Source organism: Peromyscus eremicus, chromosome 17 (genome assembly GCF_949786415.1).
Source record: "Peromyscus eremicus chromosome 17, PerEre_H2_v1, whole genome shotgun sequence".
NCBI lineage: Eukaryota > Metazoa > Chordata > Mammalia > Rodentia > Cricetidae > Peromyscus > Peromyscus eremicus.
In genome coordinates, this window is record NC_081433.1 from 38,646,486 (window position 1) to 38,660,621 (window position 14,136).

General features: G+C 40.5%; 1 protein-coding gene across 1 annotated transcript in view; it reads right to left on the minus strand.

Moving 5' to 3' along the window:
* Tenm3 (teneurin transmembrane protein 3) overlaps positions 1-14,136 on the minus strand; it is a 181,138-nt gene that overhangs the window by 73,868 nt on the left and 93,134 nt on the right. The window contains exon 10 of the mRNA XM_059244770.1: positions 841-987. Within this exon, the coding sequence (XP_059100753.1) occupies positions 841-987 (147 nt within the window). The remainder of the gene's footprint in view (positions 1-840; positions 988-14,136) is intronic.

A 14,136-nucleotide genomic window follows, 5' to 3' on the forward strand; every position in this document is an offset into this window, starting at 1 on the left:
GAGGTACAGATCTGGTTGAAGGCCACGTTAGTAGTCTGTGGCAGTGAAGATCTGCCTGCCTCTGAAAGCTGCACTCTCTACCGACACTACTGTCCAGGAGGAAGACCTTCCAGAGGAGAGAAACAAGCCACCAAGAAGGTGATCTCCGACTCACACAGCAACTCCACCTGCTACCAATTCACTCCTCACGGTTTGTCAAAATTAAACAGCTGTCAGGGGCAAGTATTCCATCACCAACTCCCACTCTCTGTTCTCTGAAATTAAAATACAATAGCATGGGGGATGTGCTCAGAGGGGAGAATAATTATTCCTAGCCGAAGGCTTAAATTGGGTGGAATATTGCAATCCTTTTATAGGGGTGTAAAGTTAAGGATAAAAAGACAGTGGAATTCAGCTTCAAGGGAACTGTTCTCTGTTGCTGTCTTTTTTTTTTCCCCTCCCCTACCAATGTCTTTCAACAGAAGAGCTTGAAAAATGCCTGGCATCTTCTGGCTTGTTTAGTTATTAAAATACTGCTGTAGCACTCCCAATGCACAGCATCCTGAATACCATTGTTGAGGGGGAGAGCCACCCGGGAACGAGAAAAGGGAATGGAGAACAATGGACGTTATACAGTAGCTCCGTTACCTTGCCTTTTCCATGAACGATAATCATCAGGCATTCGTTTCAGGAAAATCGGGGAGCGCCATCAATCCATCAACTCTCATGCATTTTCAATCAATCTAATCTTTAGGGATCTGTTTGTTCTTTTCTTCTTCTCAACGGATAACTATGTAGTCACTGTAACTTACGAACCGAGGCTCTGGGGTACAACTTGTTCTCAGGCTCAGGCTCCCTTACCTCCTTCATTGTCCTTGCCGTCTGTGCACAGAGTCTCCATGGCTACGTCACAGCCTGCTCCTCTCCACCCTGGCTGGCAAACACAATGCCAGCCGTTTTGGTCCAGTGTACATCTCCCATTGCTGTTGCACAAACCGGGGCAACCCTCTGTCAAGACAAGCAAGGAAGAGAAAACAGTGATTTGAGTACTGAAAGCGTTTGTAGCTGAAAGAAACAGATACGGGACACTTAGTGGGAACAGGCCTTTATAAACAGCGCAGAGACTGTAATTGCACATGGATAGAAGCAGCAACGTTATCCAAGGAATCTAATTCTTATCCAAGTGGCATCTTTGATTGGCCTGACCCTTGAGACACCACTTACCTGTGTAGGACAGAAATATATGCAATGACCCACTAAATAGCTTCAGGCCAGACAAAATTAACTTGATATTCCCACCCGCCCCCTTTCACAAAGCAACAAGGTATAGTGTAGGGTTTGGAAAAGCGCCTCAGGATAATAATTTCAGAATCCCCTGTTCCAATTTTTAATCTGTTGCAAACATTGCTAGAAGTTTCTTAGGACACGACTCCTTAAAGCACCTTGTTGCTTTAAAAAAAAACCTCCCCTAAATTCAAGAGCATGAGCGTGGACATGGGTTTATGAATGATGTTAAAAAGAGAGCATTAATTTTATCTGGCCTCAGAGTTGCCGAATATTCATGTGAAATTACAGTGTATTAAATAACTGCACAAAGTATAGGTCAGTATTAATGACCATACTTTATGCCAAGAGTACATTCCTTTCCACAGAGTAAGCGAAGCCCAGGAGAGAGGGAAGCGGCTTTAGCGTCTATTCTAACGAATAGTAGGGTTCAGGCTGCATACGGATGGGACAGGACCGACAGGATTTCCAACTAAATGTAAGAGCTGTGCATATCTGATTACTTAGGACGGACAAAATGAAATACCATAAGGACCACAATAAAACATTGATAGACTGAACAAAAACACGGTAGTGGCGTGCTTCAAGACAGATAGCGAAGAGTGATATTTTGTGACAATCTCCCTAAGGCTTTTATGCTGTTACCTTTGTATCCTATCTTGTCTGCTTTTATGGGCAAGAAGGGAAAATTTGGGAAATAATTAATTTAATATATCCAAAATCGAAAATTGTTTCAGTCTAACATAATTTTTTTTTCCCCCAAAAAACCAAATTTTGTCACTTCCTACCGATGGCAACTGGCATGCAGCCAACATGATCTACTTATGAAAGATGACGCTCAGGTGGATTCTGAAGTCCCTGTGTATGAGTGTGACATGGTACTGACAGACAGCAAGGATTAAATGCTCTAAACTCCTGCAATGACCTGGCTAGTAATCAAGTCTCTTTGGCTAACTAGTAATCATTGGGTATAAAATACATGTAATAAAATACTCGCTCCAGCAACTGGAGTTCGTTACATAGCTCCTTATCAGGAAGATGCCCCACTTGTTTTGGACATAAGATTTAAGGAGCAATCTGGTGTAAGATGTTTAAGTCCGTATTCAAATGATTATTCACGTGTTGGTCTCCGGTGAGGAACTGGAGAAGGAAATATCTCAAAGAGACGTTCTGTTTCTTAAGCTCTTACAATTACAGTCAACAGGAAGACGTCTGTTTTGACAATCTAACAACCTTGTATGTAGGGGTACCATCAGGCCAGGATGAGATGAATCTCGCTGCTTATTTTGTTTCCAGACAGTTACCGTCTGTATCTATGGGTTATTCAATATATAAAAGGTAGGTGTTCCTTACAGATGTGTTTGTGTGTGGTTTGTATTGAAATAGAAGTACTGAATTGCCCACTGCCAATGTGCCGCAGTTGTGACCTGCACACGGAATTATGATAGGAAAGCCTGGATATTGCCATGAATATTTTCATATTCTAATGGAAAGCACAAACAAGGGAAAGAAAATAGGTATTCTGAGGAGGAAGGGGGAGGGGTTTTCTCTGCGGACAACACTCTTCCACCCATGTCTACGGCAACTGAAGACCCGAGAATCTGCTGTCTTTTGCTGAGCAACGTTATCAGTTCTGATGCCACAGCGTGCACGAGATTTTGTAGTTTGATAAGAATATATATTACCAAACATAAATTATGGTATCACATATATATTCTGACACGTTTAGAACAAGCCAAAGAAGTTTCCATCTGAGGATAAATGAGATCTCTCTCTCTCTCTCTCTCTCACATATGTTAGCCAGAATGTTCTTTAGAGTGACAATTCTTATTCTGTGATAAGAGTATTTATGATTCTTTAATTTATAATTTAAAAGCTCATTAGCTGAATTACTAACAATAGATTTTGAAGCAAAATAAAACAAAAAACAGCAAATGTACTGTAATCTTCAGTTTTGGTTTTAGTGAAAAACTATTGTTTTAAATAGGAATGAAATCTGTGAGAACCCCAAAATTATAAAAATGAGACACAGACAATTTAAGTCTCCATACTTTAAACCTGAGGCATTTCACATTATGTAAGCCCAAGTTATAATTTATGAGAATATGCATGAAAAAGTCTACTGTTACACCTAGCACATTCTGATACACAGCTCTATAGTTATTTATGCAGATACGTCAACAAAGAGTAGGTATACAGTACCTTTAACTATCTTATCCAAATAGTGAGCTTGGGAAATTAAAAAAGGAAAAAAAAGAACAGACAGACATTTCAGAAGTGTCACATGGGACAAGGAAATTTTCAGAATTCACATGCAAATTGAGTTAACTGCAGCTGACATAGAACTCACACCACATGACAGAGATGCATTTCAAATCTTCTAAAAATGCACTAGGGTCAGTTTTAGTCAATGTGGTCATGATGCCAGGGACTATGTTTTAGAGGTCAGTCTGGGGGATGCTGACCGTTTCCTGCACAGGCTCCTTGGATAACACACGCGTGTTCATTCTTGTTAACAATTCCCACTAAGTAGAGCCCGTGGACTTGGGCCTTTATGACTACAGAATTTTGGAAAGTTACCGCTATGAGATATACAGTAATCCAAGTTTAATAGTTAATAAATAAATAAGTAACAAGGAAATAAAAGAAACTAAGAACCATCGGACAAATACTTCCATTTTACTTGGAAAAGGCATACGAAGCCCCGGAGGCGCCTCCAGTAGCCTTTGGCTCCACGCCAGATGGACAAGCTGTATCACATATGCAGTCCATTAGGGAACAGGAGTGGTCTCAGACACTGTTTCATCTCAAGAACCATCTTGCAATAGGTTCTGTTTTTTCTCAACCAGTTTAAGGACCAGCTGGACCAAGACTGAGTCTCTGGCCATCCTTGTACCATTTATCTTCCCGAGACACAGAGCCTCTCTGCCTTCACTCATGATAGAGACCTAATATATTCTTAATAAGCCTCAAATCTTCTTGCTTTGTCAAAATTCATACATCTTTAATGATCTAAAATTGCTTTTCAGAGATGCTTATGTTGATTATTTTTCATTACTGATATATGCAAGTGGCAACAGTACTCTTAAAAGAGTGATTTAAATCGTAACTTTCACATGAGACACTCAGGCTTGCTGCCTGTGTCATGTGGGTAAACAAACCCATAAGTGGTTTTGACACATCTGTACCGTGTATATAAAAAGATTCTTTGCTTTGCCACAGGATTCCATTAGAGGCTTCTGAATTGCCTTTAAAAATAAAAACGTTTATGGCTAATTGACAATACATTACAAGGGAAATTAAGGTGAAAGAAGAAATGGCATTAGGTTCTACTCTGCAATCGCGACTTAGTAAGCATAATTCATCTCTTAAGCATTGAAAGAGAAATGTATTACTGCATCAGGACACTGACACAAATTTTTAATCATTCCTTCTAAGTATTGTGTAATCTGCAAGAGTTCTTTCTGTAATAGCTCATTTGACGATCTGCACATAATCATAATGATATTAATAATCTAGAGTTTTCAATTCAGGCAGGGTAGCATTTCCAAGGGAATTCTCCATTTACAAAAATTAGTTACACTGATTACAGTTGGTGAGTATATCCTGTGTTTTTTTTAATCAGATCTGCTTCAGTTAACGCATCCAAAATAAAGAACACAGCTAAACTCTGGTCTAGGTTAGTAGCTTCAAGAGAGACTGAATTTTTTTCTGATCAGTCCATCCTGTTAATTTAGCAAACAGTCAATTATGCAAAGCACTGGACTGATTTCCAGTAAAGGTAGGGTCATCATTGGGTCAGGTGAAGACCAGAAGAGGAGCTGCAATTAGAAAATACATTTAAAATACACAGAAATCATAATTAGTGCAACACTTTAAATATTAGAAATGCTTAATGCAACATTCATGAGAAACTAAAAATCAGCTATAAAAATATTGGTACTGAGGATAAGATACCAAGATTGATCATAAGGAACATATTACATGTCATAAAGAATCACTGTGATAGCTTAAAACTAAGGAAAACAATAACCTACATTTAACTTTGAAGAGGGAAATTCCTGATAATCCCTCAAAAGCCTGATTCTAAATAATGAAGAAGTTGAATGGAAAAGTGGATACATGAGGTTAAAATAATTACGAAAATAATCGCATCGCAACGTTAAAGACATCATTATAGAAGCCAGTACAGGAAATAAGCAGAAAACTGCAAGCATGTTGTAAGAAGCCATTAGGAATAATAATCGTAAAAACAACACAGAATAGTTAAAAATTAATATACCTAACAGTTGCTGAGATGCACAAAGAAATTACAGAAAAATTACTTTGAAAGTGAATGTTTTAATTTAATGTTAAAAAAAACCCAACTACATCTACTAAGTCTTAAAGTTTTTTTTACTGAATGGAACTTTCTTATAGGTGGGAGCTAGTCATTAAAAAAAAAAGCTATTATTATGTTCTATTCATGAAACACTTTCCTTGGCATTTAGAGTATTTATTTTTTAAGAGAATCCATGTAGAACACAGGGAGAGAATTTCCACATTTCTTGTAGGGTGATGATTCTTAAAACTTATTTTGGGTTTCATAACTGAGGGAACTAGCGACAGATGGATTCTGAAAAACCACACATGCTATGAATACAAGTGGTCAAGACAATTCCAGATTTTTCTATGAGCTCTGCTTCTGAATGCCTTGTAGATTAGGAATACTTGGCAGGTATATTAATGGTTCCCACATAGCTACCTCTGACCCAGGTCGATCTTTAAGTTTAGGCCAGTTTCAGAATGACTTTAGAACACGTACGGGGTGCTCTGGTTCAAGCCTCGCTTCCTGAAAGCGATAAAAAGGCTTAGTTTATGCTATTAGATTAAGGACTTTATATTATTCATTTATTTAGTCTTCCTCACCAGCTTAGGATGTAAGTGTAACTGTGACAACAAACACAGACAAGAGGAAAGAGAAATAATGGGGTGCAGGGTACCCAGCCAGCAATGTGGGCTGCTGGGCTCCACACACAGCTAAGACCCACGGTCATGATGCACAATCCCCCTTGTCTTGGGGATTCAGAACTCATTTCTTTTCCCAGTAGGAAGAACTGCTGAAGGGGAATGAGAAGTACAGGGTGAGCTTTCTTTACCAAACAACATGTATCTGTACCAAAGTACCACCTTCTTTTAGATGCCTTCTCCATGGCTCCTGGGAGTCATGGGAAGCGGGTGTATGAGTTAGCTTTCCGTTGCTGTGACAAAAATGCCGGTCAGAAACAACTGAAAGGACTGGATGGTTCATTTTAGCTGTCTTTTAGAGGTGCTAGTCCAACAAGGCAGGGAGGGTGTGGAGGAGCAGAGCTGTTTATATCATGGGTGACCAGGAAGCAGAGAAAGGGGAATATGGACACTCAGCTACCTTTTCCTTTAAAAAAAAAAATCCATTCCAGTTCCCAGTCCATGTTGGTGCCATTCAGGGCAGAGATTCCCCCCGCCCCTTAGTCCTCCCTGGAAATCGCCCATAGTCCCATGCAGAGGTATTCCTCAATCTCCCAGTGACTCAAAGTCCAGCCAAGTCGCCAGTGAACACTGTCACAGAAGGTCTACCTTAAATGTCAGGATGCAGATGTCTTTGAAAGGCCGTGCCAAATTCCTGGTTTACCTGTCTCTCTTTCACCATATATCCAGACGCACCGTCACCCCTAGGACACAGCAAATGGAACTACCGTGCAGGTCTCAAGTCTATGAACTAGACGCCCCTAGTCTGCCTGCTGGTGGGCAAAGCCTGGGAATCCTTGGGTGTGAAAGATGTGGCTTATCAAACTCTTTTAATTATGTAACCAGTCAACCAGCTTTCAGTATCAGCGAAGCAAAGGGCTGGCCCAGCATCCTTTGCACACACTTCTTTTGGTGTTCTTTTAAAGAATTCTTCCTCCTTTTAAGCCTTCTCATTGTGTTTGGGGAGAGACACACAGAGGTAAACCTCAAGAATCTTCCTGTTTAGTAGTGAGCCTGGGGTCTAAGAACAAAGGTCTAACCTTTGAAGGTTACCTGTTCGCAGGTTACAATTAAGTCCTAACATGCTGAGTAGGAAGGTACAGCATCACTTTGCCAGTTCAGCTAAGGAATGTCATGAAAATATACAGCTTCAATGAATTTTATAGATGTATATATGTGACTTAATGTATACCTATTCCCCACTAGAATTGGGGTAATCAATGTATTCTTGTTGCCTGGTCCACATGGCTTTAACATGTGTTATAGGAAGTGGTTAAACACACTTCTTATGAAGGCTTTAGTATCTTCTATGAAGAAGCTATCCGTTGGGAAAGAAGAGAAAGCGGACATTACCTCCTCTACAAATCTCTCCCTGCTCTGTTACCCATATGTGTCTCACTCTCACCCTAATCCACCTGCTCACATGCAGCAGTGTTCACAGTAACTGCCGTTTATTGACTGTTAATTATAGGTGAAAACTATACTAAGCACTTACAACACATTAGCTGATGCATTTTCGCCCTCCTTGGGTTTAAGAGGTAGCACTGTTATCTTTCCCACATTAGGGACAAAGAGACCGAAGCACAGGACCGGAATGACTTGTCTAGGATCAAATTGCTGGCAACCAGGAAAGGCAAAACCCCAGTCAGGTAACTGAACAGCCCACGTTTTTACTAAGCCAGTGACATTTACGGCTCAGAGGACCCAGAATGGTGTACCTGTGCGAGGCAGAGAATATGCATCATCTGCTCTGGGATTGGTCAAGGGATTTCCTTGAATGAAAACATCTGACAAAGAGGAAATCATTAGTTGAGCATCACGGATGAAAGGAAGCTAGACTGAATGCAAGCTAACTTGAACTATTAAACCGTCGACATCCCGATATAAGTAAGAGGACCTTACGGCCCTCTGATAAGAACTGCTGTAACGCCGGGCGGTGGTGGCGCACGCCTTTAATCCCAGCACTCGGGAGGCAGAGCCAGGTGAATCTCTGTGAGTTCAAGACCAGCCTGGGCTACCAAGTGAGTTCCAGGAGAGGCGCAAAGCTATACAGAGAAACCCTGTCTCGAAAAACCAAAAAAAAAAAAAGAACTGCTGTAACATGCAGTCTGGGAAACCAGTAGGCAAGCAGGCAAAAATGCACACGCAATAAAAGGGATGAAAACAAGAGGTAAAAGCAAGCCAGAGCAGAGGCAGTTCAGTTGACCTATAAACGCTGCACCAGTAGGACCCACTTAGCTGCACATCCAAAGAAGGCTGCTCACTTAAAAACAAGGTCAAAGGAGTGCAGATGCCTTCTTTGGGGGAGAAATGTGGATGTCTGAAAATCCACTTGGAATGATATCAATTCCAAATTTGCTTTCCTGTCGCCATCACGCCAGTTCTCATAAACACGGAGCAGGAAAAAAGGCAGTCACGTTGGAAACATGTATATTCAGTAGCTCACAGGGTGTGTGTGTGTGTGTGTGGGGGGGGGGTGTGGACAGAAAAGTATCCGTGTGTGCATAGCTGCCGATGTTTGTGGTTAGGAATGATTCCCACCGTTACTGCCGTCAACAGTGTCCTTGGCTGGACCCTATTAAACAGTCCAGTATTTTCATGGGACTGCAGGATTGATTCTCAGGTTTAAGTTAGACATAAGCAAATAATAGAGGATCAAGAACGCTGGAAATATTTCTCTCTTTAATTACAACCATCAAATCTTAGGGCCCTCTCTTCGGAAGAGGACAATTCGGTCAGCTGAGTGCATGATAAAACAAGGACACCTTCCTTCACTGTGGCTAGGATGGCAAAGTCCTTGGAGTGGAGGACAGAGTCTGTATTTAGCATTGTGTGCTTCATAATTTCTGTAACATGGATTTTAAAAAATGATTCACATTAGTATCTCATTAAAGTTGTAAGTAAGTATCATTCTTAGATTATTCATGTACCAGCCCTAGTAGGGTGACAGAGAAGCTACCGTCTGCAAATAAGTACATATTAAATCCATTTATTCCAATCAGCAACCGTTTAAATCAGCATGCAGGCTGCATACCCATTGAGTTGATGTTCCTTAATTGGTACTCAGTGCACTGTTTTATTACTGATTACCGCACCATAAAGGATTATGATACCGACATAATTTTAAACACCATAAAACAATTTTATATTCTTAAAGAGTTTACTTAGGTCCATTAAAATATGCTTTAAAAATAACAGAATTCTTATTCTAAGATTATGGGAAAGAATTTAAAATATTCTACCCCGTCTAGGAAAGCCAATGAATTTGAATTTCAACATCTAGTAAGTGTGAGATGGTGTCATATAAAGAAAAATAGCTTGTATGTCTATGTGCATCAGTGTGCTTTCTTAGAGACCACTTACTCTCTAAAACTGGCACTCTTAGGAAGACCTGCTTCGAATATCTTGGGAAGTTTGGATATTGTATTCATTCCTCCCCCATCTGTGGGTTTTTTTTTCTTAAGTTTGGAAATTTGATGCATGAGTTTTCTAGATGAATATACTGCTTCTTACATTACCTACCCAGGTAAAAGCCCAGGCTTTGATTTGGAATGTTACTTAAAACAAGGCATTCCCGGAGAGTGAAATGAAACGCTTCCTGACTTACACTGGACTAGAAGAATTCAGATGACAGAGAAAAGGGGCCTTGAGATCAGCCGCATTTCGTAAGGTCAGCTCGATTGGAAAGGCACCACTGAGCTCCAGGACCTCACACGGGACAGTATTTGGTAGTTTAGAATCACATGCCTGACTGAGGACTGAGTATTTACAGAGGGACTCTCAGAACGCCAGCGCAGAGGCACTGATGCCGGCGTATGCAGAACTTGCCCAGAGAGAAACCTATTGTCTGGCACACACCGCAACGAGCTTTGTCACAGTCTTTTGCATATGGCAGGATTCCTTCCACTGGACCCAATACAGAAACATGTTATCAACACATGTCTCCTTCGATCCTTGAGTTTACTGAATGACATGGGGAAAACACATCTTAGGGTTGTGTGGATTCAAGCGGGAAAGGACAGGTAATATTTTAGTATTCTGATATGGGACTGAAACTATCCAGAGGGCACTGCTAACGTTTATAAAAACATCATAGGGGCTGAGGGTGTAGCTCAGTATAGAGCACATGGGAAGTATGTACAAGGTTCATTAAACCCTGGGTTCAATTCACAGGACACTCTCAAAAATACAGTACAGATGGCTGGGGAGCTTGTTCAGTGGTCGAGCCCACACTTACCATGTCATATGCATGCGCACTATAAATCTTTATGCCAATAATTAGATACTGGAGATATTGAAATGCCGAACAGAGGAAAGTACAGTAATGATCTACTGATCTGCTCAGAATAGATCATGTGTTACCCAGAATCATTACTTCACTCGTCTTCGTCTATTTGGGAGATCCAATACTTAAGAAAAAATTGGGGCTGGAGATGTAGCTCAGCTGCTAGAGCGCTTCCTCAGATGTGTGACGTCCAGGGTTCAATCCCCAGTATTACATAAACTGGGCATGAGGGTGAGTGCCCGCACCCCAGCACTCAGGTGGAGACAGAAGTCATCTCCCGTCGGGGGGAGGTTCGAAGTCATATTCTGTCACTTACGGAGTTTGAGGCCATCCTAGGTGACATGAAATCCAGCCTCACTGAATCAATAATAATATTAAAAAATTAAAAAGAAAAATTTGTAGGATGTTAATTATGTAAGTAAATCACAGTGGGTCTTTCTTACGTCAGTTTTCTTTTTATCTAGGATAACACTGATTAAAAAAAAAAACTGTCCTCTTCACTCATCCAAGATAACTTATTTATGACAATGCAGAAGTAAACACATAACTCCTTTAAAAGATGACTCAACAAGGAGGCCATTTGCCTGTATCTGAGATGAGCAAATACACACGGGTACACACACAGGAACTTTTTACGCCTCCCCCACTACCCAGGAGCGGATACTAGTGACAAATCGAATCTATCAATTTTATACAAGGAAATTTGTTCAGTGGCCAATAAAGCATTCAGCCTAATAATTTCAGGTGACATAAACACTGGATATAAACTGAAATTTCGCAAGAAGATACATATGCTTTTCAATAAGTAGTTTCTAACTTCTTTAAATCCTTTCCAATATAAATTAATGTTCTTTAAACGAGTTTTTCTTTTTGCGATTGTTATTTGCATTTGACAAACTCTAAGTTCTGTTAAGAGATATAGTTCAAATCTTCTTAAAAATCTTTTAAACTTTTCTGGAAAATAATTCCTAAAAACATGGCATTTTCATACGGAGCCAACCACCATTGCTGTTACTTCATCTGTTTCTATGGCAATTCAGATTTTTATGACAAATAGTTATTAGCTTATTTCAGGAAAAGAAATAATTCTACAAAAAACACACACATGCATGAACAACTGAAAACGATTTCCCAGGCAGTCTAGACTAGTACTTCAGCCACGAGCTCGGGAATGGCTTGTGGATTTGGAATACGGTTATCTTGTTTGCTAGCGGTACACCCACAGAAAAGGTCCACAGATGAAGGTCTCTGGACTGTGCTTTCCTGAAGGAATGCCCACCTTAATAGCTTTACACATAATAGAGCGAGTCTAGGAAGAACACTTTGCATTATTTCTCAGCCCACGGTATATACTCAACAGATACTAGGCATTATTAATTCATCTCATTCATAGTTTATATTTGAAAAACCCAGACTCAGGAGGGAACTTATTTTAAGAAACCAGAAAAAAAGGGGAAAGTTTGACTTTAAGCAAATGAACTCAGGGCTGCTAGTGATTTGTTTTACATACTGCATTACATGAGACCTGGTATATGAATGCCAGGATGGGCCCCTCATACTCCAGCTCAATATACATGCCTTTGGTAGGAACGTTCTTTATATGAATGAGTTTCTTCACTGGGGGGTGGTGGTGTCACAATTCCATTGGTGTGTGTGTGTGTGTGAAGAAAAGTTTTCTTCCTCCTTGTCACTCAAATACTTCTGTTGTCTTGGCTATAAGATAATAATCAATTTGTGATTTAGCATTTTAGAAGAAATCTCACCACGGCTTCACTAGCAACTTCATTTCAGGAAGGTCAATTAACATTTTCGAAATGAGTTTGAGTGTCCACATAAGTATCCAAATAATCTACTTAGAAGTCTACTTTACTTCTGCAGAACTATATGGAAACCACAGTCTTTAAGTTCCCTCGTTTACATGTGTGGCTCTCTCCATAGATTGTGAGTTTGCTGGGAATTTTTCATGCTATTTTCACTGTGAAATGTACTGAGCAGATGGAATATACATTGTTAACTTTTATAGCAGACTGCTATAAATTTAAATTTGTGTCTCACCATTTTGGAATAAAGGAAGTCCACCCTCAGCCAAGACAAGCTTTTCAGTAGTGTGGGTGACACGTGTACGTGAACTTGCATACCTAGACTTTCACTGTGTGACTTGGGTCACAACTCAAAGGACACCAGATTGGAGTCCTGGAAAGAGTTAAAGTAGATGGAATTACCACATGGATTGTTTTCTTTTTACATGTCAGGACAGCTATATGATGCCATTTTCCTTCCAGGGTACCAATGTATAGGGAGTGGCTGGCTCACGTGCATGATGTAAACACTACTGGGGACTCATCTTACAAGTCAAGAGCTGGACTAAATGTGAGATGCACTATTTTATATCTCATTGTTCATGCGGGGACTAATGAATGAGTACCTGCTGCCATTAATTCACAATTAGATCACTTATGTTTAACCACATGCTCTCTATGCACGCATATATAAATATTAATTTTGGATAGAAAGGGAATCATTCGGCACCATAACAATTAAACAGCTGTAACCTGTCTCATGTGCTAACTGATGGAGCTGCAGGCAAGCTCCATAAGCAGATGGCTTTACCCACCCATGCTTAATGTTAAAGATTTTTTTTTTTTAAAAAGAGGTGTTGACAAATCAAAACAAGTAGGCATAGTTTTAATGCAAATCGGTCAATTTGCAATGTAGATTGCCCTAAAAAACTAATTTGGTGTATAGGAAAAAATTAAGCTCGGTTGTTAAAGGAAGACATTATATCACATTTGGAGATAGTAGGTTCCCCACCAACATAATTATTTACTAATTTCATTCAACCAACAGAGTTTAATGGAAAAGCATCTGGCAATGTATTCATATTTAAGGACCTCCTTTGCTCCTTAATTTACCCAAGGCACATGCCCGTTAAATCCCAGAAATGATAGCCATATTTCAGACACTTGTTTTCCAGTTTCATTAAAGAGGCACTCAAACAGGAGAGGGTCACTGACCCTCTCATGAAGAACCATAGGAAAAAAATTGGCTTCAGTAGCACCATTATCTGTGAACATGGTAGATACGCAAGGGTGGGGGAGGCGCTGCTCTTGTACGAACTATCAGTCTAGGCAAACGCGTCTTGTGAAATTGGTCCCCATGACCTGTCCAAGGAACATATGTCCCATGCATACTTCAATTTGCAGTAGATAGTGCAAGGCAGAGACCCACAACTGCTGACGGGCAGAGAAGAGACTGTGTAATGCTCAGTCTTAAATGGGATGTATATGCCCCCTCCCTCCTCCCAAGGCTCAGAGATCATTGTGGGAAAGGGGACAGAAAGAGCTTAAGAGTCAGAGGTGGTGGATGATCGCAAAGGAACCGTCTTCTGGATGCAGCAGGACACATACTGGGTCACAATGGTTGTGACAGCATGCACAAGGCCAGGGCGAGCTTAAGCCAGACCAAACTCCAGCATGGATGTGGGAGTTGAGCACGGAAGTCTCACCCTGGAGCTGTAGGCAACTGTTGGCTGCTGGGAGAGAGAGGGACAGTTTCCTCCAAGGGTGAAGACCCTGGTAAGTTGACCACACTCCAGCAGAAGA